This window comes from Limanda limanda, chromosome 16 (genome assembly GCF_963576545.1).
Source record: "Limanda limanda chromosome 16, fLimLim1.1, whole genome shotgun sequence".
In the NCBI taxonomy this organism is placed as follows: Eukaryota; Metazoa; Chordata; class Actinopteri; order Pleuronectiformes; family Pleuronectidae; genus Limanda; species Limanda limanda.
Window position 1 is genome coordinate 3,265,216 of NC_083651.1, and position 25,265 is coordinate 3,290,480.

General features: G+C 43.8%; 1 protein-coding gene across 1 annotated transcript in view; it reads left to right on the forward strand.

Annotated features, from left to right (window-relative positions):
• The window catches only part of tmeff2a (transmembrane protein with EGF-like and two follistatin-like domains 2a), a 119,040-nt gene that overhangs the window by 21,719 nt on the left and 72,056 nt on the right, over positions 1–25,265 (forward strand). The window contains exon 3 of the mRNA XM_061088930.1: positions 20,383–20,512. Within this exon, the coding sequence (XP_060944913.1) occupies positions 20,383–20,512 (130 nt within the window). The remainder of the gene's footprint in view (positions 1–20,382; positions 20,513–25,265) is intronic.

Below are 25,265 nucleotides of genomic sequence, written 5' to 3' on the forward strand. Positions count from 1 at the left end.
GAGAGACGCAACTGTGCCGTTGAAAATGGGTTTTGCCTTCTGGGCGGCCGCACCGTGCAGCGTCTGTATTCACATTGAGACGAGTCGATTCTCATCACAACTTCATTTTATTTTCCTAATTAGAATCAGAGTAAAACATGGGACTCGGTGGGAAATTGCGTGTCGGGCGCCGCAGCCGAAGAACCGGAGCATCTGTGTCGGCTCCTCCGAGGCCGTGGCCATCCTGTCAGACACTATCACAGAGGAGCCGTCTCCCGGGACTCGGCCGGGGACACTCGGCTGGGGACACTCGGCTGGGGACACTCGGCCGGGGACACTCGGCTGGGGACCGGCGGCCTGGGCCCTAATCAAGAGGAGACTGCCAAGCGGTTAAAGAGCAGAGGCACCAGCCAGCCACCTCTCCGCCCCCCCCCCCTCCCTACCACCGATCTCTCTCTCCATCTTCCCCCGGTTGTCACAGTAACTCCCGTCTCCTCCATTACTCTCTGTCTGTTTCTCTCCCCCTGCTCGCTTGTCCAAATAGCTCCGCTCCCTCTCTCTCTCTCCGTCTCTCTCTCTCTCTTTGTCCTTGCTTCCAGCGTGAGGATTTGACCAGTGTTCGCAAACATGGCACGGCATCATGGGAGAGTTTGTCACTTACCCGGACCGCTCTTGACCCTCCTCTGTGCAGGCGGTCTGCAGGACACAAAACGGCGTCGGGCACACAACAGATTTGTCACTCTGACGGTTTCTCCTCAGGGATCTATTGTTGGTTTGTTTTCTCTTCACCCTTCTCTGAGGTTGACTGCTTTCTAAATGTCTTGAGTAGTGCGGCTTCGCTAAAGTTTTTCTAAAGCAAGGTAAAACTTTTTGTCGAGCACTTAACCCCAGGATATTGTGTCGAGCTGTCATCGAGATGGTGTGAACTCAAACTAAGGCTTTTCAGTCTGGGAAACTATATTTAATGTATCTGTGAGAAAAAGGAACTTGTTTGGCTGAGATGATGGAAACTGACAGTTGAGTTCCTCAGTGAGTTATCATCAGGGATGTGGATGGTCCTGTTCCCACATGGAAGAATGTGACTTCCCCGACATGTGATTAACAATCTTATCAATACCTGATTCAGATTAACACAATGGTTTGTAATCAACCAGGTTTATATGGTTGGGTTATCCAAATTTGGTTTTCTGACCAGCAAATAAAGGTCTTTCATATTTTTCATGTGATAAGATGATGTTTGTGTCAAAGAAGAGGATTCAGTTATGGTTATTTGCCTTTTATAACTTCATTATTTATTATTTCTTTACTTGAGCTCTTCAGAAAATACCTGAATCAAAAGAAACTTCACTGTGAATAAGCTCAGTTCAAACAGTGTCAGCAGTTTTCTTGATCAATGTGCAGCTGTGTAATGGATTAATCCCCGAAGCTCATGAAAAACAAAAAGGCATCGATGCTTTTCCTTGATTAACCTTGAATTCATGAATGGACAAGTGGTCTCAGATATTGGACCACACTGAAAAATATATCCATACAATTTTGATCAAGCTATGACGCCCTGAAAGGTGATGGTGGTGCACCTTCAGGTAGCTGTTAACATGCGTGTAGTTGCAGTGTGGATGTGTCAGAGCTGTGTTTATTTTTCTTCACACTGGAATAAAATATTATATTATATTAAAAATATATTATGTAAAGGTGGATGATGTGACAGCTCCCCAAAAGTAGAGCCAAAGCATTTTGATCGCCCTCTGGTGGCTGGCTGCAGAATATTTGATAAATCTCCCCTCCTCCATGCAAACTTGAAAAATTAAAATGTCAAATCCATTTTTCTCAAATAAGCTTCCTGTCATTTCAGGTAGTTCTTCTCACTCGGCTGTAGGTCCAATTGTTCATTTTTTAATTTGCTATTTTGATGGCGTGAAACGTGATGATTGACAGCTGAGACTGACACGTGATTGGTTGGCTACATCCCCTGATTGCTGCTGCGGAGACACTGGCTCCAAACGTGCAAGATGACAGCGTTTGCAAATGGGATATTTTTGCATAATTTCTGCTTCGTGGGAGGAAGCGGAGACAAGTTGTCCGTCTTTTATACTCAGTCTTTGTTCCTACTTGTCACCAGAGGAGATAAAACAGCAGGAAATAAAATGCAGCTCAGTGTTTTGCAGCCATGTGACTGGACACCAGCAGCAGACCTGAGTCCCAGTGAGCAACATGAGGGATTAACCTTTGACAGTTGCATCATATCAGAAGCTCAAACAGGCTCAGATATCCATTAACATCCAACAGGACATTTGCGTGTTAAAAGACACACTCTGCCCGTGGTCATATCACCAACAACACAACGCACCAGCCATCAATCACACGACAACTGCGCCGGGTGATGGAAAGAAAGAGGCCGCATCGCGGACGCAGAGGAATCCTGGACCAGAGTGTCTGTCTCTTGTCAGGAGCCACAGGTGTCCTCCGCCACCGACATAAGCACGGAGACGTCTCTGTCAGAGGCGATAGAGCCGCAGCCTTTGATAAGTGCGAGGGGGCAGAAGTAAAGATCGCGCCCGGGGGTCTCGGCAAACGGGAGACGAGTCATGCGGCAAGCGAATGCGGCGTCTGTGTATGGGCCGAGGAGGCGGAGGGTTGCATCAGAAGTAGAACGTGCTGGGTGGTGCCGCCTCCGTCCCTCCGAGGCTAGCCCTAGTTTCGTGGAGATGTTTATTATTGATAGAGGTAGATGATAGCCTTGGGATGAATTGCATAATCTAGAGCCGCCTCTAATGGATACAGGAAATGGATCAGGCTATCAGTCAGGTCTCGGTGGGAGAGGGATGTGTCTGTGTTTGTATGTGTCTTTCTTCCTGTGTGTGATTGTGTGTGTGTGTGTGTGTGTGTGTGTGTGTGTGTGTGTGTCTGCGCACACTAAGTCTGGGCAGCAGTGTGGCCCTGTCGACCAACACGTTGAATTAAACAACGGATCTGAAGTGTTTACTTGTTTAAAAACACTCTTGAATTAAACAGGAAAATAAGCAATTCTGTAACTTCTCAGCAGAGCAGCTTTCTGATCTGATCTCATCTGGAAAAGTAAATGGGTTTAGGGAAAAAAATAAGTGAAGAAATACTTTTTTTTATGGAAAGCTTTTTGTGCAAGTTTATTTTTCCGTTTAAAAATGCATTACCTCTGCTATGGATACGTCTGATGTCCACAGCACTCTGGATGTTTTTAAAGCTTTAACGCTACTGGCCAAGTTTTAGTTTGAATCTCTTGGGCTTCATTTTTATCTGGACAGGCTGAAACAGGGATGTTTGTAAACATACATGGACACTCAGAACATCTATCTAGCTTATTGGTTGTTTCTTGGTCATGATGTATTCTTCGCTGATTCATCAGGCTCCTATCACTGGACTGCATTCCGTTAGAAAGCAAGCAGCATTGGCCACGGCTTCCAGTGAAGAACACAACATGGATGATCAGCAACAGTTTCCCCTCGTTGTTCATCCAACAAAAGAATTCCCTGATCTTACATTTTTGCTATTGCTGCTTCCAGTTTATAGCCTTGCAGCTAATAACCGAATACTTCCTTTTCACACTGGAATGAACAAGCCCAATGCACTTAGGTGGGAATGTGACTGTGGAGAGGGATTCAAACTGGTACTGAGCCGAAAAGCTTTTGTCACTTTAGTTATAGTGTTATGAGATATTCATTGTCATGGTGACAATAACAACCACTTTGTTTGTGATGGAAATAACCAACGTCATCCGGTGTGTAACCCACCAGTACACCATGACCTTCTCCCCCCCCCCCACTTCCCCTATCGCCCCTCATGATCAAGAGGCATAATTCATACAGTAGCTCGAGGTTGTTTTTTTACGACTTGAATGTGTTTTGGGCATTTGCCTAAATATTCAAAACTTGTTTTCTTGCAAGGACACTCTCGCAAGAAGACAAAGGTATAAATTAAACTATTGTTTTACTGGAACCAGTTCTCAGGAGAACAGATGCTTGAGTTTGTTGGCTGCTGAAACAAAGAGCAGCCCTCAGCCTTCCAGCCAGACTGGCAAACTGCTCCGAGGCTTGAGAGTAGCCGGGTCCCAGATCTGCGCAACACCCCCACATCTGATTTTTTCTTTTTTAACTCATGTTCATTTGAGGTGGAACAAAATGGCAGTTCAGAGCTGTGAGCCGGCTGCTCTGTACGGGCTGCGGAGCGGAGAATCTAACAGACCTCTTAACTCTTTGCCTCCATAATCGCTTCGACTCACAAACTGTGGGAGGAGGAAGGGGGCGCTGCTTCTTTCTCCTCTTCTTTAGGTCAACTTCTTTTCATGCACAAACAATATCAGACTTCTTGCTCTCTTCCCCGCGCATCTCTGCGTCTCTCCTCCGATGGAGTTGGATGCACCCAGACATTTCAAAGGAAGGATATGAAAGCCGTGTAATAAATTCTTGCTGAGCACCTCGGTACCCAGCCGGGATCAGTGGATTCCATCCTCTTGAAACAGTTTCTCTGCGCCCCCAGAAAATGTCAAAGTTATCATTGAAATTCCATCTTATATGCCACGTATGCTGATGAAGGGGCGGCGGTGAAGTGAAGCATTTTATAGGCTTGTTTTATGTCCGGGGGAAGTGCCGGGGATGCTCGCAGAGGAAAGTCCCCAACAGTGTCCTTCATGTGAAAGAAATCCTCTTTTCAGCAGTTCCGAGCCACTGAGTCTGGATTGAGGAGGAAACAGAAGAGGCCAGGGGAGACTTGAGATATGAGCAGTCGAGTAAAAGTTGTTGAGTTACCTTCTTATGCTGCTCAAGGTAGAACCAGGTGGACTGTGGCTTTCTTCTTCTTTGCCTTTATGCCTCTATAATAACTGTATCTCACTGTCCCTGTTACATGAAGAGTTTGAGGAAAAGCTTTAGAACATGTGGCTATAATATGATTTTTAATATCATGTTAGTTTGTGTGTGAGCTTGGAAGTATCCCTGGTGATAGCATTAGCTCGGTTAGCATTAGTGACCCATCGAGGCTCACAGACGTTCTTTTTGTAGTCCAGTATCCATTTTTCCATTCATTTTTAGATGATCAACAAAAGAAAGTGTGAATATGCCAGTTTCAACCCACTACTGTGACGGAGATATTTGGAGATTCATCATCAAGATGAGCAGTAGATGCTGTTTTACCAGAAGAAGAGGATACGTATAAGTATATGAGTTATTTAAATCCAGACCTAAGGCACCGAATAAAAGCAGCTTAAGCCTCAGTAAAATGAAGGAAAACCATGAATGAAGCCTCTTAATGTGATTGAAGCTTTGAGATGGAGAGAACGCTGTTTGTTTCCTGTGTTCATTCTCAGAACATTGATTACGCTTGAGTGACATTAACTCTCATGTGATTCCAGTGTGTCCTGTTTCTGTCCCGATCCGACCTCTACAGGGACTTTTGTTTGAACTCTTACTTTGAACTTCATTTCTTGTTATTTCCTGTTTAACTGTGAAGCGACTTACCCTCTGTGTCTCTTGGTTGTTTTACTTCCTGTCTTGGGATTGCCCGACTCACCCTGATGTGTTTCACCTGTGTCCTAACCCCCCCTCCTCCCCCCTCCTCCTCCTCCCTTATGTATTTAGCCTCTGTGCTGTCGCTCCTCACTGTCATTTCTGTTGTTTGCCGACCAGCTCTTCCTTCGTGTTTCTGTTCTGTTCCCTCGTGTTTGCTCATGCTTCAGTTCTTCGTGTTTTTCTGGCAATTTCTGATCATCTGTTTGCCTGCCTACCTGTCAACGGGACCATCTTAAAACCCATTTATCCACATCAAATATCCTTTGCTGCACCGATCTGCCCTTGTTGTGAATCTGGGGTTTTTGGGGGTCCTAATTATCTGACCTTCATCATCTCTCAATCCATCGCACTTCCTTTTATCGATGCACCAACTTTTCCACCTCTGCCAAGTGTGTAAAAAAGCTTTTTCCCCGAGATTTTGTTGTTGTTGCTGCGTTTAACTCTTGTTATTTATGCACAAAATGAAACGGGCCATAAACCAGTTGGACAGCATGCACCTTGTGTTTCACATGTTTTATGATGCTTGACTATAAAAACTGGAACCTGACCAATATTGAATTACAGTTAAGCTCAGCCATCTTTTTAATAAGGATCCCCTGAATATGGAGTTATGACACAGATTTGTACTGAGCTGAACTTTGAAGTTGAACTTGTCCAAAACATCATTAATATCAATTAAAACGATTTACTCTATGTAGTTGGTAATTGCTAGAAATTGAAGTAGCGTCTAAGACTCTGATATCAGGAAAAACGAGCCTCACGTGTAAGAGATATACTGAAGAGGCGGAAAAAAATATCTGAAATACACAGTATTCATTATTAGCAACAGCATAGTCCACATGCAGGAAAATTATATACATAAATAGCACAAACGCACATTAAAAGTATTCATGATTAAATACAAAACATACATTGATAATCTAATTTTACATATTGAGTTTTGACCTTGTCCCATCCACTGACATGGAGCAGGTTGGATTAAACCTATACTACAGCTAGCCACTAGGGGAATACTCATTTTGGCTTCACTTTTCACAGTCAATAGTATTAACTAGTGTTAAATGGAAGTTTGGTAAATGTATTATTTGCCTAGAGAGTTATAGCGATGCTTTAGATGGAATTCTTAATTCAGCACAAACCTACTATACCTTATTAAATCACAGCCATCCTGGAGGTAGACCGGCCTTTACAGTAGAAATGGGTCTTGTGGTGTGAGGCTCTGTAAGTCCGTGCGATGCCTTGCTCCAGGACTTAGAGTCAGTGACAGAGACGCTGCCTCAGTAAGTCCGTCTGAGTTAAGGCCTTCTCATGGAACAGCATGTGCCAGCTTGCCCGCGTGCACAGCGCTCCCTCACTGTGCCAGCACGGCAACACTCGCCCAACTGAGCCAGTCACATTATCAGCTTGTGATATGGTCTGTTGATACTCGTGCGCTGGCTTTCTCAATCTGATGCAAAGTGGCAGGGGAGATGTTCAGTTCCCCCCCCGTGTTTGCTGCTCAGTCTTCTGTAAGCATTTTATTTTGCACAGCGGGATAAAACCTTCTGCACATACAAACATATTTATGTATTTATACACAGACTTCAGATTTGGTCTTTGGGTCCCAAACGTCTTCATCATTGGATATTTGAATAAACACCAGGATTTGAATAAACAACTACTGCTACATTAAAATGGGCCAATGATGAGGAGACACTGTGGCTGATGGGTGATTTACTGGTCCTGGAGCTTCTGCTGGTTATTTGGGGATAATATACACAGCTGAGAGTCATGGTATATACTTTATATATCTTTCTGATGTTAAATCAAGCATGTAGAATATGCACAGAAGGGCAAAAACTCTGGCGAGTTCTCCCATCGATGAACAAATCCACAACCTCAATTCTTTCCCACTTTTTTTGCCCTGTAGATTCTTCCGTTATATCCAGTGTCAGTGAAGTGGACATTCTTTACAGAGCAGCCGCACTTTGAAACTCCGCTCATAAATATCAATGATCCTTATGTCGTGTGAGGCTTTCTGTGGAATTATCACAGACTGGAACTTCTCACAGCAGGGCCCTGGCAGCTCAGCCACTTCTGCTTTATGTGTCTGTGCATTGAAAAAGTGTCATTTAAGTTTGCTTCTGCTGCTGAACTAAGTGCAGAGCTGGAAGTGGAGCAGGAGCTGTCTCTTCGTGGCACAGCGCTCGTGTTCATTACCAGCTCTCAAGTGCAGGAACGGAAAGTTTATCCAGCATTGTTACACTGATTTTACTCATTTTAATGTGAGCACACTTCTGGCCAAGTGTGAGCTGCATTGTTAAAGAAGAGTAGATGAAGATATACCATAGACAAATATAATTTAGGGCTTTTCAGACATCCACTCTGAAAGATGTCTAGACTCTCTTTGTCTTTTCGCACATGAAGAACGCGGCGAGAGACTTTCCAATCAGATGCATTCACGGAAAACACAGGGATCTCTAAACGTGTGCAGGTACATGCTTTAGAGAGGAAGAGGCCAGGAAGTAGTGAAATTGTATTCTGCTATTTCAGGAAACGCTCCCATGGGTTGTATCAGAGGTGAACTGAAGGACTTGTGTTAATCCTCTTCTTCTACCTCTCCTATGGAAACAGTCTTAGTCTCTATCTGTAACTCGAAGCAGACACAACACAGTCAGGATGTTTCTGTACTGAGAGACAAGTATTTGCTGTTTACTGAGCTTCCAGTAACACGGTAAATACCTCATACAGTAAAAACACAGGTTAGTGTGGACAGGGTCCGATTTGACCTTTTTGGTGACGGCTGATAAATCTCACAAACCTTTTCACCCAACCGTTGAACTAACTGTATATACGATTGTTTTCCTTCGGGTCAACAAGACGTTTGCTGTTAGGGGAATGTGACCATGTGGGGGTTGACAGGGGTAGTAGATAATGGATATATTCATTAATACAATTTAAATGTTTATACTTTAATTTGTCTATTTTACAATTTTGTGTTTGAGACATCATTTTAATTTGGGTTATTATTTAGTAAAAAGGTTTACATTGCTGCAGCTCCTCTTTTCAGCCTCTGTCTGAAACACTTCGTTTTAGCTCCTGTGTCTTTAAGGCCCCACCCTCCTGATGAAGTCCAGTGTGCTCTGATTGGCCAGCTCGCCCACTTTGTTGTGATTGGTCAATCGATTCCGGAGTGTGTAGGAAGTGCCGGCCACTGCTCTCACTTTACTTGGCTTAGTCAGACTCGTTGTTAGTCATGCATTATGCAAACCTGGATGTTGTCACATGTCTCCTTTAAGAATCCACATTACCTGTCTTTGGATTGTTTTGGTCTCATCTTCATCTTTTCTCTTGTCCTTCCTTTCCTGCTCATCTTGCTTTCCCTCATCTCTCTCTTCTCATCTGACTCTGTCCTCCAGTCGACCAATTTCACCTGTATGTGTTTGTTTTGAAGTAATATTACAGAAACCCAACAAATGGCAACTAACCTCAATTATTCCCCAAAGCAAACGTGTATATTCTGGCCAGGTGACAGTACGATGGTTTGTAACCCTGAGAGCTGCTCATCCATATTCACCGGAACAGATGGAGCTGAGATTTCTGCAGGTGCTGCAGGTTGTCACATGTGCTGTGGTGATGATGACATGTGAGGATGAAATAGATCACATGGAAACAGAGACCACCTAAATCAATGAGGGCAGCAATGCAGGCATCTTGTAGGAAGGCACTTAACATGCAAACAGCTCCTCTGAAATATGGTTTCACTGACTCCGAGGAGCTCAGGGATCTGGAAGCTGCTCGGTGACACGCTGGTGCCTCTCTTTCAAGGTAGTTAAAGCCCAGCACCCTGACATCAGGCCCATGAGGCAGACTGAGGCCACCGTGAAGAGACCTTCAGTCTGCTGGGACTCTCCGCCGAGGGGGATGCACTTTGGGATCTCCCACGAGGAGCTTAGGAAGCGTATTGCAAACACATGTGTCCTATTATGTAGTATCCAGTAGACCTAATAACTCAAATCTCCAAATCTGAAAACACATATTGTCGAATTAAGTATATATAGCAGGGTTCCTACGGTCCTGAAAAACCTCGAATAGTCATGGAATTGTAAAATGTATATTTCCAGGCCTGGAAAAGTCCTGGAAAAAAATAAAATCCCAAAAGTTTTGGAAAAGTCATGGAAATTTGTTATATTCATATTTTCATGTTGTTCATTTACGCTGAGTTTTAAATAATTCATATGCTTTTAAAGAAATACGCTCAAAATATAAGCAGGCAAACGCTCTCAAACTGAAATACTGAATATTAGAGCGTATGCTTAAGGTATACTGTATGCCTTAGATTTCTCATTGCTAGTTTAAATACTACATTTTGTCACGTTCTCATGTATTCACCGAGATTTCACAAAATGTTTGGACATGGAAATTTGGTTTAAAGTTGTTGAAAAGTCATGGAAATCCATTGGTCAAAATGTGTATGAACCCTGATATAGTGAGATTCCCCACTCACAAGCAGTTGCAGGTGTTAGTGGGCCGCACACCTTCTTCCTGAATGTCATGACGGAGTGATGTCACAAACAGCTGACTCCAGGTGTAAGCAATGACACTGCAAGTTCCAAGACGGTTTAAAACGCTGGGTAGAATTATGAGCCACACATCTGTGGTAAAGTCTGATTTTTAAACAAGCCTGAATGCATTTCAGTTGTATAATTTAGTTTACAACAAGTCTGCAGTGTCTCTTTAAATAAATGATGCTCCTTTGTTAAAATCTCGGCTGCGAGTGCTTTCACCGGAGCACTTCAAACAGTAAGAGCTCATAATTCAGCTTGTTCTGTCGTCCATGCAACTTTTTGTATTTGCATCTTCCAAACCATTTTCAGAACTTTAGTTATGAAACTCAGGGACAGAAATCTGATTGGCCCTTCTTCCTGGAGTCAGAAGTTCAGGTGGTTGCTTCACTCGTCTCATAGCTGGATCTCTGCAGACTCTGGACCTGACTGTCTCTCTGAAGTGTCGATCAATACACTGCAATGATACAAAAATGACGACAAAGACACGTTCAACAACCACAAGGAGACATGAAACAAACACAGAGATAAAGAATGTAAATGACAAAACTGTAATTCTTCGTATTTGTTTTGCGCCTCTTTGAGTCCGAGTGTCATTTTCTAGAAGAAGGCAAATTTGTGCACGTGTCAGTTCATGTAATAAATTCTGCATCGTGTTACTGTCAAATGTGCTCCTGTCTCTTCACCAGGTTTCATGCTTGTTCGCTGCCTCCTGTCATTAAGACGTCTTGAGTACGTCTCTTGTTTGGAGTGTGTTACGATGTCCACTCCAATGTTTAAAATGTCTCATCAGCACGGAGCTCGTGTTCCTGAAGCACTGACACCCTCTCTAATCTCTTACTGTATGTATTAATGTCTGCCTCGCGAGTTGGTCTTTGATTCTGCCTTCAAATTGAAAAACAAATCATCTCTGTCGTCAGGAACTTTGGCTTCTTCCATCTTAGATCCGCTGCTAAATTTAAATTATTCATGTCTGTTAAAGTTCTGGAGTCTGCCGTGCAGGCTTCTGTAGTTTCTCTCACCTCGACCCTCTGCAGTTGTCTCTAGGAATCAGTCAGTCAGCCTTGTCTCGCCTGCAGCTGGATCCCAAAGAAATAAAAGCATCAGCGAGAGACCTCACTGATCTCACTGATCTCTGCTGCACTGGCCTCTTCTCACTAGTTTAGAACAGACTTGATCGTAGGATTGTTTAGTCCAGCTTCCTCCCACAGTCCAGAGACATGCAGATTAGGGATCAGGTTGATTGGGAGACTCGTACTGGACCGTGGGTGTGATTATGAGTGTGAATGGTGGTTGTTAGCTAGATGTTGGCCCTGTGATGGACTGGAGATCTGTACCAAGCCTATAACCATAGCAGGGACCCTCTAAGGATAAAGGGTATAGATAATGGATGGATGGATGCATGGGAAGGCAGCAGGCTCCATCTTTGAACTGCTCTCTCCCCCGATTCAACCCTCAGACCTGCTGACCAATCACAGCTCTCTATTCCACGCACCCAGTTAAAAACTAAAGGTGATCGAGCAGTTTGTCAAAGGCCCTAAATCGTGGAGTAAATCATTCTCACTCTCCATATCCATATATTTTACAAAAGACTTTTCTCTTTTCTTTAGTCTTGTAATATTCTGTCCTTTATTAATTAACTCAACTATCTTATCTGTGTCTTAGTTTTTATTAGATAATAGTGATTCAACTATAAAACCAAAATGTTGTTTTTAAATGTGCTCTATAAATCATCCGACTTGATTTGATTATGTTGAAAACTACAGAGAATTATTTTGAATTATGGAAGATATATAACTGTTTTTTTAAATACTAGAGTGTGTATGTTCCATACGAGGCGATTAATTCCATTTTATTTAAATAGCTCCACTGATCTTGTATAAATAGAGTGAGCACTGATGAAATTAAGCGGCTTAAATGTCTGGAAATGACTCAGCTCTCCAGCACAACTCTTATATTTAGGTTATATCTCAGATCACTGTGTTTTGAACTGTCATCAGAGGGAGGAAATGCTGTTCTCTGGAACGTAATGGCTCCACACACTACATGTTTTACTGTTTATCGATACTACTGTACTGCATTGAGATTTGAGTGTAAGCCCCACTGTTGTCAGAATGAAGCCGCGGCTGTAAAGCAAACGACAGTTCAGGACCGACACAGTTAGTAAAGTTCCACTTGGTTATCAAACTGCATCAGATGAGAATGCTGCTGTCAGGCAGCTGCACATGTAACACTGATCCAACCACACAATCACACGTAGTCACTTTAAAGTTTGTTCTTAGAGATATCAAACTTTCTGAAGTGCCTATTAAATTATTAGAATTTAAACATTTATGTAGTAGCCAACACCTACAGTCTATAGAAGGATACTGTGCAGTAATTATAATATTTTCCTCAGGGTTTCAAGTGCAGAATTAAAAGAACTTAAGTTTTTATGTATCTGTGTGAACATGTAAAACTGAGCTTTTGGTAAACAATGACGTCACAGCTCACTCTCTGGACCACAGTCTTCTTCCCGGGGATTTGATTGGTTTTTGATGTAGACGTTGTCACCCCCTACTGTTCGGGAAGCTTGTCTGACCATTTTAAGTTGTTTTTCCAGATTTAGACATAAAACGAAAGGGAAAAATGTCCGTTCAAACAATATCTGCTGTAGTGTAGACAAGACCCCGAAAACAACACAGCTTTGCTTAATTGTTCTACAAATTGCACAGCATGGCCATGCTAACAGTACTAGCCCTGCTACTGGATGCTAGCCAATGTGCACGGCTGCAGGAGCACCAACCTGTGGATGGATCTGTTTAACCAGGATGTGCAGCAGCTAGCCAGATGATGTTTTTTTGCTCTCCTGTACACAGGGTAATTGATAAAGCACAGGTTTTCACTGGCCAACACCTTGTACAGGCGACACCTCGTTGAGAACACATAGGGAGGAAGTTGAAAGTGACGTCGATGAAGCTTTTGCTTTTGTCCAAGATGCTGCTCTATAGAGCGCCATCTAGTGGCAATGAATAGAGCACAAACTTAAGTTGCTCTCCAGTTTGCATCTTATTTGGTACAGTGTGTATCTCACTTAGCCGCTCTGCAGTCCACAACAACCTCAGTGTGAGCTCTGTGTGCAGCATTTGCAAAATTTGCCTAATTATTTGTTGGCATGGTGATATCTTTTTTTCCCATATTTTGAGAGTGCATGGTTTTGGGTGGATCGGAGCACCCCCGGACAGATGGAGGAGTTATTAGTTTTCCTCAGTTATTGATGCTCATATCTTTGCTTCTTCTTGCTACATCTCGCAGAGCTCCACCCCTGAAATTGCCACACTCCCTCCCGACATAGTCACGCATCGACACGCTCAACCACATTTACTTCGCCTCTCTTCTCTCCTCCGCCTCCCACACGTATAGTCTCCTCTCGTTTGGTTTATGTTGTGCATATCCCTCGCCGCTCTCCCACAGTGTGATACCTCGTTTTCTGTAAATGCCGTCGTGCTATCATCCTTCATTCCACATCACTTCCACCTTTTAACCTTTCAATCTCATCCTTCTTCTCACCTCGAACCCATTCATGCTGCCAGCCTCCCTGCATCTCTCTCCCTCTCTATTCTACACCTCCTTTCTGCTTCCCTTTACCTCACGCCACCTCCCTATAGCAGTCTGCATTTTCCCTCTTCTCGTCTGCTCCCCTCCTCCTCCCACCACCTGTCTTTGTCCCCCCCCCCCCCTGTCTGCCAGCACTTACGCCGGACGCTCAGCGTTGGATTCTGCTATAGATGCACAAAATGACTGATGATGGTTGTGCTTGTTTTGTTGGGTTGTTGTGTGATGTGACCTGGTAAAGTGCGAATGCCTTTTTTTTTTCATACAATGTGCTCTCACGGTGCATCAGTGGATTGCTTTGCATGTTTGTGTGTACGTGTGTGTGTGTGTGTGTGTGTGTGTGTGTGTGTGTGTATGTGTGTGTGTGTGTGTGTGATGCAGTCGTCCCAGGCAGGTTAGGGTGACAACAGGTCCTGGCTGCAGTCCCAACTCTGAGCTCTCAGACCTCCTGATGAGGGATGAGGGAAGGCAGACCCACAGCAGCCCCTACAGGAGGTTTGTGGAAGCTGATCTTCCCGGTGACAAAAAACCCCAGAGTGAGTGGGCAGGGAAATTGCACGGAGGAAGAAGAAAAGAAACTGGCTTCAATGCAGCGGTGTGCAATCAAGTGCACTTAGGTTGAACTGCATGCATCCTCTTTGGCATCTCCTGCCACTTTCCCACTTTGGTCCCACATGAGAACACGATCCCGTACGTGCACAGGAGCGTCAACACCTCCTCTGATATTGTGTTGTTGGGTTGAGACGCCACGTGTCTGGACACAGCAGAGGTGCAGGACAGCGTCTTCTGTTAATCCTGAGCCAGCGGGCACAGAAGGCCGGGCCATATGGCACGAGCCGATAGCCACCGTCTTCCCTGTCTGCAGAGAGCCGTGGAGGATCAAATGCTCTCACCTTCTGTCTCGCTCACCTCTTCAATCTCCTTCCAGAATCGTCCTGAGATTCGTTCTCTGGCTCCTTCTCGTCCTCTTTGAGTTGCAGTTAGCTGACGCTCGTCTCGGCCGGCTCTCAACCGAGAAGGTGCAACAGCTGACGGAGCCTAAACGTGTGGAGCTGCCGACATCACACACATCTTCATGGATTAACACTGATGTGATTTGCAATAACTTCACCAATCAGCTGTGATTTTTTTTAACCTTTTGTTTGTGAACCATGCCTTGCGTCTTTCTCACGTTTGAATGGATAAGTTGACGCGGCATTTTTTAAAAAAAAAATCCATGCGTTGGCATATAATTGTTCTGGAAAGCATTGTGGAAATAAATGCTCGCTCTGACAACCTGTGCAGACGTTTTGTAATTTATAGCCCATTAACACGAATGGTGAAGTCTTGCAAAAAAAAATATTGGTTTTATGCCCTATAGCTTTAAACTAGTAAGTGATAATGGACCACGTGAAGTTCAAATATCGAGGCGGTAAGCAGCCACGACCCAAAGTGAGTGCCGATTTTTTTTTTTTTGCTTTAATCCCTGCATCTTAGTTATCAAGGAGCTTCGAGGGGATGAAAGCTGCCGCGGCCTGACACGGGCCGTAACAGGAAACACCTTTGTCTCTCCATCACGCTCCTGTGCTGTGCTGAAGAAATATCAGTTTGAAAAACTTCCGTAAACCTCGGCTCTCTCTCTCTCTCTCTCTCTCCTCCTCCTCGCTGTCACGTCAGGAGAGATCCCAGAAGAATAAATAAGAACGTTGGCAGGTAAACGTCAGTGTTTTTGCTTTATTTTTCAACAAGCCTGGTTGAAGATCAGTGGAGAGATTGAGTCGGGATAAAGACGAGCGATGTTTCATGTCCTCCTGACTGTCTTCATTTTACGATAGGAAGTCTATTTCCGTCCCGGTACCTGTCTGACTCGCCCACACTCCCTCGCCTCAAACATTAAAGCACCGCACCCGGCGTGCTGTAAGAGGGCCCAGAAGACACCAGGGGGGGGGGGGGGGGGGTGGGGGGGGTGAGAAGATAACTTGTCTCCAAAAAAACAGCTGCGGCCTGATTTTCTGCACCTCCTCTTTGGAAAGATGCAAAGTTTTAAATCTCCTCTCCACCTTCTCTCCTTCTGTCTGCAGGGGGTGAGAGTCAAACCAGTGGTGGGAGATCAAGAGATGGGGGCCGGGGGAGGAGGGGAAGGGGGAGGGCGCTTTCACCCCCCCCCCCCCCCCCGGGTAGCTTTCTCCTCAGTTGCATCACAGCTGGAATAAAAGGGAGAGTCCCCAGGTTAAGAGCGAGCCTGAGCCAGATGGGTGGGGGGGGAGAGAGAGAGAGAGAGAGAGAGAGAGAGAGCGAGAGAGAGAGAGAGAAGACGGGAGACGGAGGGGAAGGATAGAGAGAAGCACAGGCCCTGCAGTCAGCTATTCCAAGCGCCTTTGTGGAGTTGCCATTTTTTCAGTTCCCCCCCCCCCACTCTCCTTTGAGGGGATTTTCTATATACCCTCTCCCGCTCTCTTTCTGTGTCCCCATTTCTTCCTCTCTTTCTTTTTTTTGTATTTTATGATGTTCTTTTCTTCCCCCTGTGTGCCGCGGTTTTCTTCGGGCGCTGTGCTTCTTTTTTATCGTGCCAAGTTTGTCGAGCCAGGGTTTCGTCTCTCTCTTCCTCTTCCTCTCCCTCTCTCTTTCTCCCTCTCTCTCTCTCTCTCTCTCTGACCGCCTGCATCTCACTTCTGTATCTTCCCTTTACTTTCATTTACCCGTCAGTCTCCTGCTGTCTCACTCTCATCTATTTCCACCGACTTCTCTCCCTTAGCCCAATTCCACTCGTGGTTTTTTGCCTCTCGTCTTCTTCCTCCCTCCTTCCTTCCATCTCAGGCGCTTTGATCAGGAGCCAGTGCACAGTTTCTCTTTCCCTCCTCTTCTCCTCCTCCTACTCTTTTTGTGTGTATTCTGACGTCCCCCCCCCCCCCCCCCCCCCGCCCTCAGCTATACTTTATAAACAACGTTCACACACTCCCATTGTTGTGACGCTCCCGGGCCCATGAATAGATGGCGTTGTTACTTTTTCCACTTCTCGGACCAGTGTGTGCGTATCACACATCGCCAGCTTCATTTGAGAACTCTATTGTGTGTATGAGCGGGTTGTTGTTTCGTAGGCAGGTCCTATTCTTAACTCTCTCTCTCTCCGGTCCACACTCTCAACATGTGGGCGACAGGACTGTTTCTACTGAAGCTCTTCTTCTTTGTCCTTCTTGCCGCTGCCAAACAATACGACTCTGAGCCAACATCTGGTCCAGAACCGGTGATGAACACAGTCTGGATGGTTCTGTTGTTCCCTGTGATCACCTGCACAGTTCTTTAACACATCCATTAGGGATGGGGGGAAAAAATCGATTCAGTTAGAAATCGCGATTCTTGTGAATGACGATTTTAAATCGCCATGCTGCCTCCCAAATCGATATTAAAAAAAAATAATAATAAAAATGTTGAGCATGTTGACCAGCTCTTGTTTTTGCACAAGAATCTAAACATACCCAAACAGTAGCTTGGGTATGTTGTTTGCCTACATGCAAACAACAATCGCCTACTTTTTGTTTATTTCAAAGTTTATATTTTAAGTAAACTTTTATTCATTCTATTTTATTTACCTTTTATTTATTGTTTAAAAGAAACCTAAGTGGCATACATTTCTTAATCTGTCAGGTTGTGTGCAGTTGACAGGGGCTATACAATAATAGGGCACATTTTTATTTATTTTCTCTATTGTCTGCCCGGCAGTCATTAAGTTAATGTTAATATTTGAAATAAACTTGTAAAGCTCTAAGTGAATTTGACTGTGTTGTATTTGAAGGAATGATTCAACATTTTTCCATGGTCCAGTATTTAAAAAAAAAAAAAATAACCAAAAGAAATCCCAGGAAATCTTAATATCGAATCGCAATACTTACAGAATCGCAATACATATCGTATCGCCACCTAAGTATCGCGATAGTATCGTATCGGGAGGTCTCTGATGATTCCCGTCCCTAACATCCATGCAGGTGTACGTGTCGGCTTTGGCCTTGGTCGAGCTGTAAAAGAAACGGAACTTGCATTGAAGCACTTACATGAAGTTGAGGTTTGTCAAATACAAAAAGATGTTGAAATTGAAAACATTTGAATGCTTATTTATGATTGTCGTCGGCTCAACGTGATTCTAAGTTCTCTAACTTGTAAAGATATGAAGCCTATACAATGTGAAAAAACAATTCTATGAACTTGACAACTAAAATGAAGCCTGGAGTCTTGTTGGCTCGTCTTGAGTAATAAGCCCTTAGAGGCTGTGATTTGGGAAATACTTTCATTCTATTTGATTCAATAGTTAGCCTGTGTTGAGCCTGTCCAGGGCATGTTCAGTCATCTTTCCCATGCTACTACTCAGAGCATCTTTCTTCTTCATCACAATTCACTGGATCTGGTCATGGCTCATTTCGCACTAATCAGTAATCCTTTCCAAGTCACAGCTACATGTGAGGAGGAAGACATTAAGTAAAACTGCAGCTGAAAGTAGTGAGTCCACACATCGAACCACACGTTACTGGTTAAGAAGTTGGAATCCAGCAGCTCCAGTTCTTTAGTTCTCCAACAGCCAGCTCCAGTTATTGATGAATGAAAAAACAGTGACAACATATGTGTTTGATTGGCAGCGATCCCGACTCCACTGTTTCATATGTACAACACATTTAGTGCATTAGATGGGATTAGTGTGTGTTTGAATGGCTGAGAAAACACAGACTAGAAGAGAGGACAAAGCAGACTTCATGGTTTATGGTTCATTTTATTAGAAGTTTATATGTAGTAACTGTGTAAATGCCTCACAAGTTAAAAATGCTGTAACAGATTGAGATTCGTGTCCATAAACGAACACACACACATGTGTTAATGCTTGTCTATGTTCACGTCCATTAGTGAGAACCATGTAGAGTTGTGCGAGGACACAATCAGGTGATTTTGCTCGGAGAGAACATATTCCAGTTCAGTCCATTAGAGACGTAAGCTCCCAGTCCTCCGTCCTGTGGGGACACTGGAGCCGGACCCTCGTCCTTGTGATGTCCCACCCAGCAGAAAACACATTTCCACACATCCCCCAGTTTTCAGCTCTTTTTAAATGTAATCAGGTTTGTGGTCTGCGGCGACAGAGCAACAACTTTTTTTTATGAAACCTTTGAACGCCGTTCCCTCCTTTCCAGGAAATAGAGGGACAGTTTTTTACTCAATTGAATAATTACATTTGTTATTCCCGCAGTGTCGGCAGGCAAATCAATATGAAATCAAATGAATATCTATCCTCCGCTGCCCTCACCCCCCAAAAAAGGAGAGAAAACCGAGACTCGGCACTGAAGTGTCATCAGTCATCTGAAAAGTCTGGGGTTGCTTGGTAGCCAACAAACCATGTGGGGAAATGAATGAGTAATGTTCTCCCGCACCTCCGCAGCTATTTTGCTCGGTGCCCTTGAGCAAGTCACTTAACCTCGCACTGCTCCAGTGGAGCAACGACCGAGGTGAGCAACAGCAGATGCTGGACTTTTTTTTTAGTTTTTTGCAGAAGATATATGTAGTTGGAATATGACTCATTTTTATTAGAGGTTGTGTTGTTGCAAAGCTTTTTTTTTGGCAAATTCTTTTAAATGTCATTCATCTTGTGTGTAAGCAGAGCAAAGCTGAAAAACACCCTGTGGGCAACTTTCTCCATCATATTTCTGACCAGCTTGTGATTCAAATACATCACTGGAGACTGTGACGTGAACCACTTCCAGTCGAGCTCTTCCCACTTTAAACCAGTGAGAAAGAAAAATCCTGTGAAATAACCCAAACAGCTCCAGCTCTGCCAGAAGTGATGTTCACATGAGAGATCTCCTCACTTGGGGCGTGAAGCCGAGTGTGAGATGTTTTGAAAGTGACACTTTCAGCTGTTTGTGACGCTGTTTTTATTCAACAGTTACAAGCTGTACGTGAACAGCTCCAAACTATGTTATAAACATGTTAAAGTGCAAAATGTTCAGTCGGTTTTAGTACAGTTCAGTATCCTGTCTCTAGACTTTCCACTAGGATTTGATTACAGTGTGTTTGTACTTGTCCGACTCTTTGAGAGATTCCTGTCTTATTTTGTTTTCCCACACATATTAATATCTTACCTTAAATCTTTAATAAGTTTTCATATAAGTTACAGCCCAAAACTTTTTTCTTTCCTCTAACTGAATCAACAAAGTTCTGCTCAGAATAATGAAACACATTCTTCACAGTCAGAAACAATGTTAAGCAATTTATGTTGTGAGCAGTAATCATTCCTCCGCCGCTTTCATTTACTCAGATTTTTGTTATCACATCGTGCGACGTTAGATATTCTCTCTTTAGAATTATATTCACAAATCTGCACCTTGCTTGGATTCTAAAGGTCAAATTTTTCATTAATATCATCCCCAAATCTAGAAAAAAGCAAATGGATGCTTTATAAATAGGTTTTGTCATATCGTCTATTTTCTTGCTTATCATTCGGATTTTCTTCTTCAAATGTCAAAAAGCAGAGGAAGAGACGGAGTGGAGAAAATATTGTACCATGAAAAAATCCAGTCTTTCACATTTGTTTGGCCACAAAAGCATCAATGAAATGCAGTAGACTCCTCATATACAGCACATGATTTACGACTTGTGTACCCAGTACTTAACCTACCAAGTGAATGACATCCCGTGGGTTTGTGCTGCTTTTCTCACCTGCTTCTGTGTTTGTCTCCCCCCTCCCCCCCCCCCTCTCTCTCTCTCTGCAGTGCAACAACGACTATGCCCCGGTGTGTGGCTCCAACAATCAGAACTACCAGAACGAGTGTTTCCTGCGCAGAGACGCCTGCAAGCAACAGTCTGAAGTGCTTATCATGTCAGAGGGGGCCTGTCCTGCTGGTGTGTACAATTACACTGTGCTGCTGCCTACACTGATATATATATATACACACACACACACACGTTCACACAGACACACAACAGCACTGATGGTGACACACCTCTGCAGCTCTTCACATTACACAGACCTCAGTAAATATGAGATACTTAGACTAGATTTACTAACAGTTGAGGCAACATGCACCTTTGCTGGATATGAGGAACATGTGGAGCTAAAGGCTGATTTACACTTAATCGTCACCAAGTCAGTTCAACTCCAGGGATATCAATCTGTCCGTTTGGGACAAGTGACTGATTCTTCTCTAGTTCTGTGTTCTGCTGGTTTTCCTTGTCACTACTGGTGGATTGAGCTGGTATCAGGTTGCACAGGTAGTCCAGCTCCTCCAGGACGATACATCCATACGTGAGCTCCAAAGAAGGTTCAGTCTCAAGAACACTGAGAGGAGATACCAGGAGACAGGAAGTGACACGAGGAGAGCCGGACAGGAGCGTAGAAGATGGTCAACCCAGCAGCAGGACTGGTTTCTGCTTCTTTTGTGTGAGGAGGAACAGGAGGAGCACGGCCAGAGCCCGACTGGAGGACCTCCAGCAGGCGACTGGTGTGCATGTTTCTGACCAAACTGTCTGAAACAGACTTGGCATTCTCAGGAGGACACATCTGAATTGTCAGGTCCGCCACTGGCTCCTGTTCTCTTTCACAGATGAGAGCAGGTTCAAGATGAGCACATGTGACAGGCGTGAAAGAGTCTGGATCAACCAGCATGACCAGTTGGGTGCTGGGTCGGTGATGGTCTGGGGGGGCACAGACCTCCATGTCATAGCCTACGGTTCCCTGACTGCTCTTAGTTACTGGGATGAAATCTTCAGAGGGATTCTCAGACCTTACCCTGGTGCAGTGGGTCCTGGGTTCCTCCTTTTACTTGGATGGTTGCTGTGGTTTTGAATCCAGCCCTCAATGGTCTGAAGATGTTGGTTACATCATTTTGTTCCCCACAAATTATACAATGAACATCGGGGAAGATTTTTGGAAAGATGCATCATTTGTTCATCAAGATCTGATTTGTGATTTTAAGTGTTCCCTTCAGTTCTTGGAGCTGTGTACACGCTGGGCACAGTTCGGTTTATGCAAATGCCCCCAGTAGGTGAGATTCAGTAATTACTGACTGATGCATTATTTCAAAGGAATTACAGAAAAGGTATGATGGAAAAAACCTCTGGAGGTGACAGACTGATGTAATTTCCCAAAGTTTAATGTAACAAGCAGCACTACATTACAGTGACACGTCTTTTCACCGAATACATAAAGATTTCATCATATCTGCACAAGCTCCTCACAAAACAATGAGCACGGAAACAACGAGCGATAAACGAGTTAATTACACTTATTTTAAACCAATGTGCTGAGCAGAAGGTAAAAGGGAAGGTGCGACAGCTGTGACCTTCCATTATGTAACGCTTAAATATTGTCAGAAGGCATAAAACGTTAATAATTGTGCTTGTGCCACACTGTCATAGGTAGTTACTGTAACACTGTTGCCAAGAGGCATGTTCAGCGAAGCAGAACAATCAAAAGACTGAGTCACACATCGTCTTGACGGCCGTTTCTTTATCATTTCTTTTCTGGTTCGTGTAGATAATGTTTTCCTCTTATCTTCCATAAAAGAGCATTTGAAAGAGAACCTGAGTTAAAGGGGTCCAGTCAACCTACACGTCATTTTTATCAAGTGCTTTACGAGTCATTTTTATATTCAAAGAATACATTTAGAAAGTCTGTGCTGACTACTTTTTATTCATAAACAGCAGAGGAGGCGGTGGACTAGTGGCAGAAACTTGGACTACTGGCAGGAAAAGGTCTCTGGTTCGATGCTGGTTCGACTCCACGGAGTTTCAACATAAAACTTACCTGGATGGAATAACAACAAAAGACGAACCTGGATCTGTCCAAAAAATCAAAAGACTATTCTCCCTACCCTGTCTAGTGCCCCTGAGCAAGGCACCTTACTCCCCCAACATCTGCTCCCCGGGCGCCGTACATGGCTGCTCACTGCTCTGTGTGTCCTGCACCAGATGGGTTAAAAGCAGAGGTTACATTTCCCTCAATTCCATGAGTGTGTCTGTGCATGTTTGTGCATGTGTTTGGGACAAATAAAAATGTATCTTGTAATTCGTCACTGCATCGCTTTTATTCATAAAAAACTGTTTAACTGACTATTTTTTTATAATCCAATAAATCAGAAATACAAAGTAAATCTGCAGCTACGAGATTCATTTCTCAGCCATGCTAGCAGCACGGGCTTTATGGGATGTTGATGTTGCTTGGTCATTCAATCCAGTTCTTGATTGAATTCCTCTAACTGCATTATGACTTATAATTTTTTAATTGTTAACCATACAGGCACATACATATATTCCTGGACCATGAAACAATATCCATAATTATCCCAATTTCAAGGTCAAATTCAACTTTACTGCCATAGATGGGACTCTGATGCAGTTTCTCTCTAATCCCTGGTGTAAACATACAAAACATATAAGTACACAACATGTAAAGTACTCAAGTGACATAAGAACACAACATAGTATGCAGTCTAAAGGGCACAGGGTAGACAGGATGTAGAATAGCTGTAGAAATACTAGCAGATGTAGTATAACAGCAGAATTTACAGTAAAAATAAGATAACAGGTGAAAGGACGGGTGCATGTATCTACTTGTTCAGCTTGGTTGAATGTATTTTCCTCCTCTTGATGCTGATAGATGCCGTTAAGCATCAATGAAGAATGGCTCAGTTTTCATTTATTGTTTCATCGCGGAGCCGTTTCCGAACATTCATCTCGTCACAATTTCCATTCGGGTGAAAGAAGAAAAGAAAGGCCGTCAACATAATTACTTCGTCTATACGATGATTGCATTGTCTTTCGACTCAATAGTGTGTTGTTTGAGTCAACACACAAATTTGTGTTTTGTCTCATCATATCCAGAGGAATCTTTGTCCATTTGTCGCTGCATATTACCGAGTGAATGACAGAATGTAAACACAATTCTCTTATTGGTGTAACAGTGGCTGTGTGTCTGGTTCCAGTGACTGTGATGCATGAATCCAGCTGTGGTGGGGTCGACGGCTGATCCTGGTCCCTCTTCACCGCTTCAAAATGAGAATAAACTCTGTCTTTTTAAATCATCGGCAAGTGGCCGTGGCCCATGCGGGATAATAACTTTGCTGTAATAAGAAATAAAATGCTCCACAGAGGCAAAGCCCCTCGTCTCCATGTGAAGCAGTGATTAGTTCCACACTCGTTTGATCTTGTAGTATTTCCAACAGTGCCGTGGCTCGTTGTAGATTCTCCTGAAAATGTAGGAAATACCCTTTTTCTTTGTTTTTGGACAAACCCCTTGCTCCCTTTGTTCCTCACCCTTTCCCTTCATGACATCCGCTATTGTTTTTTCATCCCACCGTCGGCTGCAAAGAGGGAGCACTCTGCGTAATTATCTCCCATAATTGGGATTACTGTTTGCTGATATAGTTCGGTGTTTAAGCTGCTGAGTGGGCGTCTTCAGTCGGGAAAGGTCAAGCACTTCATTAGCGTTGTGGTGGAGACCAGTGGTTCTGTATCTGCAGCGTGAGCTAGCAACGAGTCCTGCTCGTAAAAAAGCTTCGGGAACGGTTCTATAGGTGTTATTGGAAATTAACGTTTCCATCTCATTGACTGAGTCTGTGACCGTTTTGATTAAGACCAGAAAACGTGTTGTCCCCCCCCAGCTTCACTTGTTACACCCTAGAACAGACATGGGGAAAGTTACGGCCCGTTGGGCTTTTTAATCCGGCCCGCCGAACTTCTCCAAATAATAAAAAAAAATAAAAATTAAAAAAACTAACAATTTAGTAGCACTTAAATGGCACGTACTTATAGCACTTTGTAGTTTTGCTTTATTTTTTAAGAAATCGTACTTTCTTGATCCTTGTTGGTTTGAACCCTCGGGGTTGAATGCAGTTATTGTGAGCCGCTTTGGATAAAAGCGTCAGCTAAATTAAATTTGCCCGGGAGGTTGGTGTATAGGGCTCGAAAGGGCGCATGATCTCCCTTCACTTTTTCCCTTTGTCCTGTGAGTCCTTCTGAAAAAATGAGAGGATCAAGGAAACGCAAAGTGGACAATGAGTGCCGAGTGTTTAACACGGAGTCGACAACAAAATACTTTTTCACTGAAGTCCAATCGAAGGCTGTATGCCTGATATGTCGAGAAACTGACGCAGTTTTCATGGAGTACAACATCAGCCGTCAGTTTGCTACGAAGCATGCTAACTACGCTAGCAAGCAGTCAACGCAAGAACGGGCGGCTACGGCTCAGACTCAGCAACATTTTTTTTCACAAACTGTGATTAAAGAGTCATCTACCAAGGCATGTTTTTGGGGGACATTCGAAATAGCAAAGGCTAGCAAGCCTTTCTCTGAAGGCGAGTTTTTTTTATATGGCCTTGCAAATAAGTGCTTTGCTACTTGGTAAAGGCCAAATCCTTTCATGTAATGATTTTTCCATGTCATTTATATTAGTTCACAAAAACACTCCATCCATCTGTTCCTGGCCCGGCCCCTCTGTCAAATTTTAGAATCCGTTGTGGCCCGCGAGTCAAAAAGTTTGCCCACCCCTGCCCTAGAAGGACGCTAACTCAGGCTCCCCCTACAGGTGGGATGAGGAATTTTCTGCTGTAAATACAAGTTGTGGTTGTAATGTACCAGCCCAGTACACCAGGGTAAC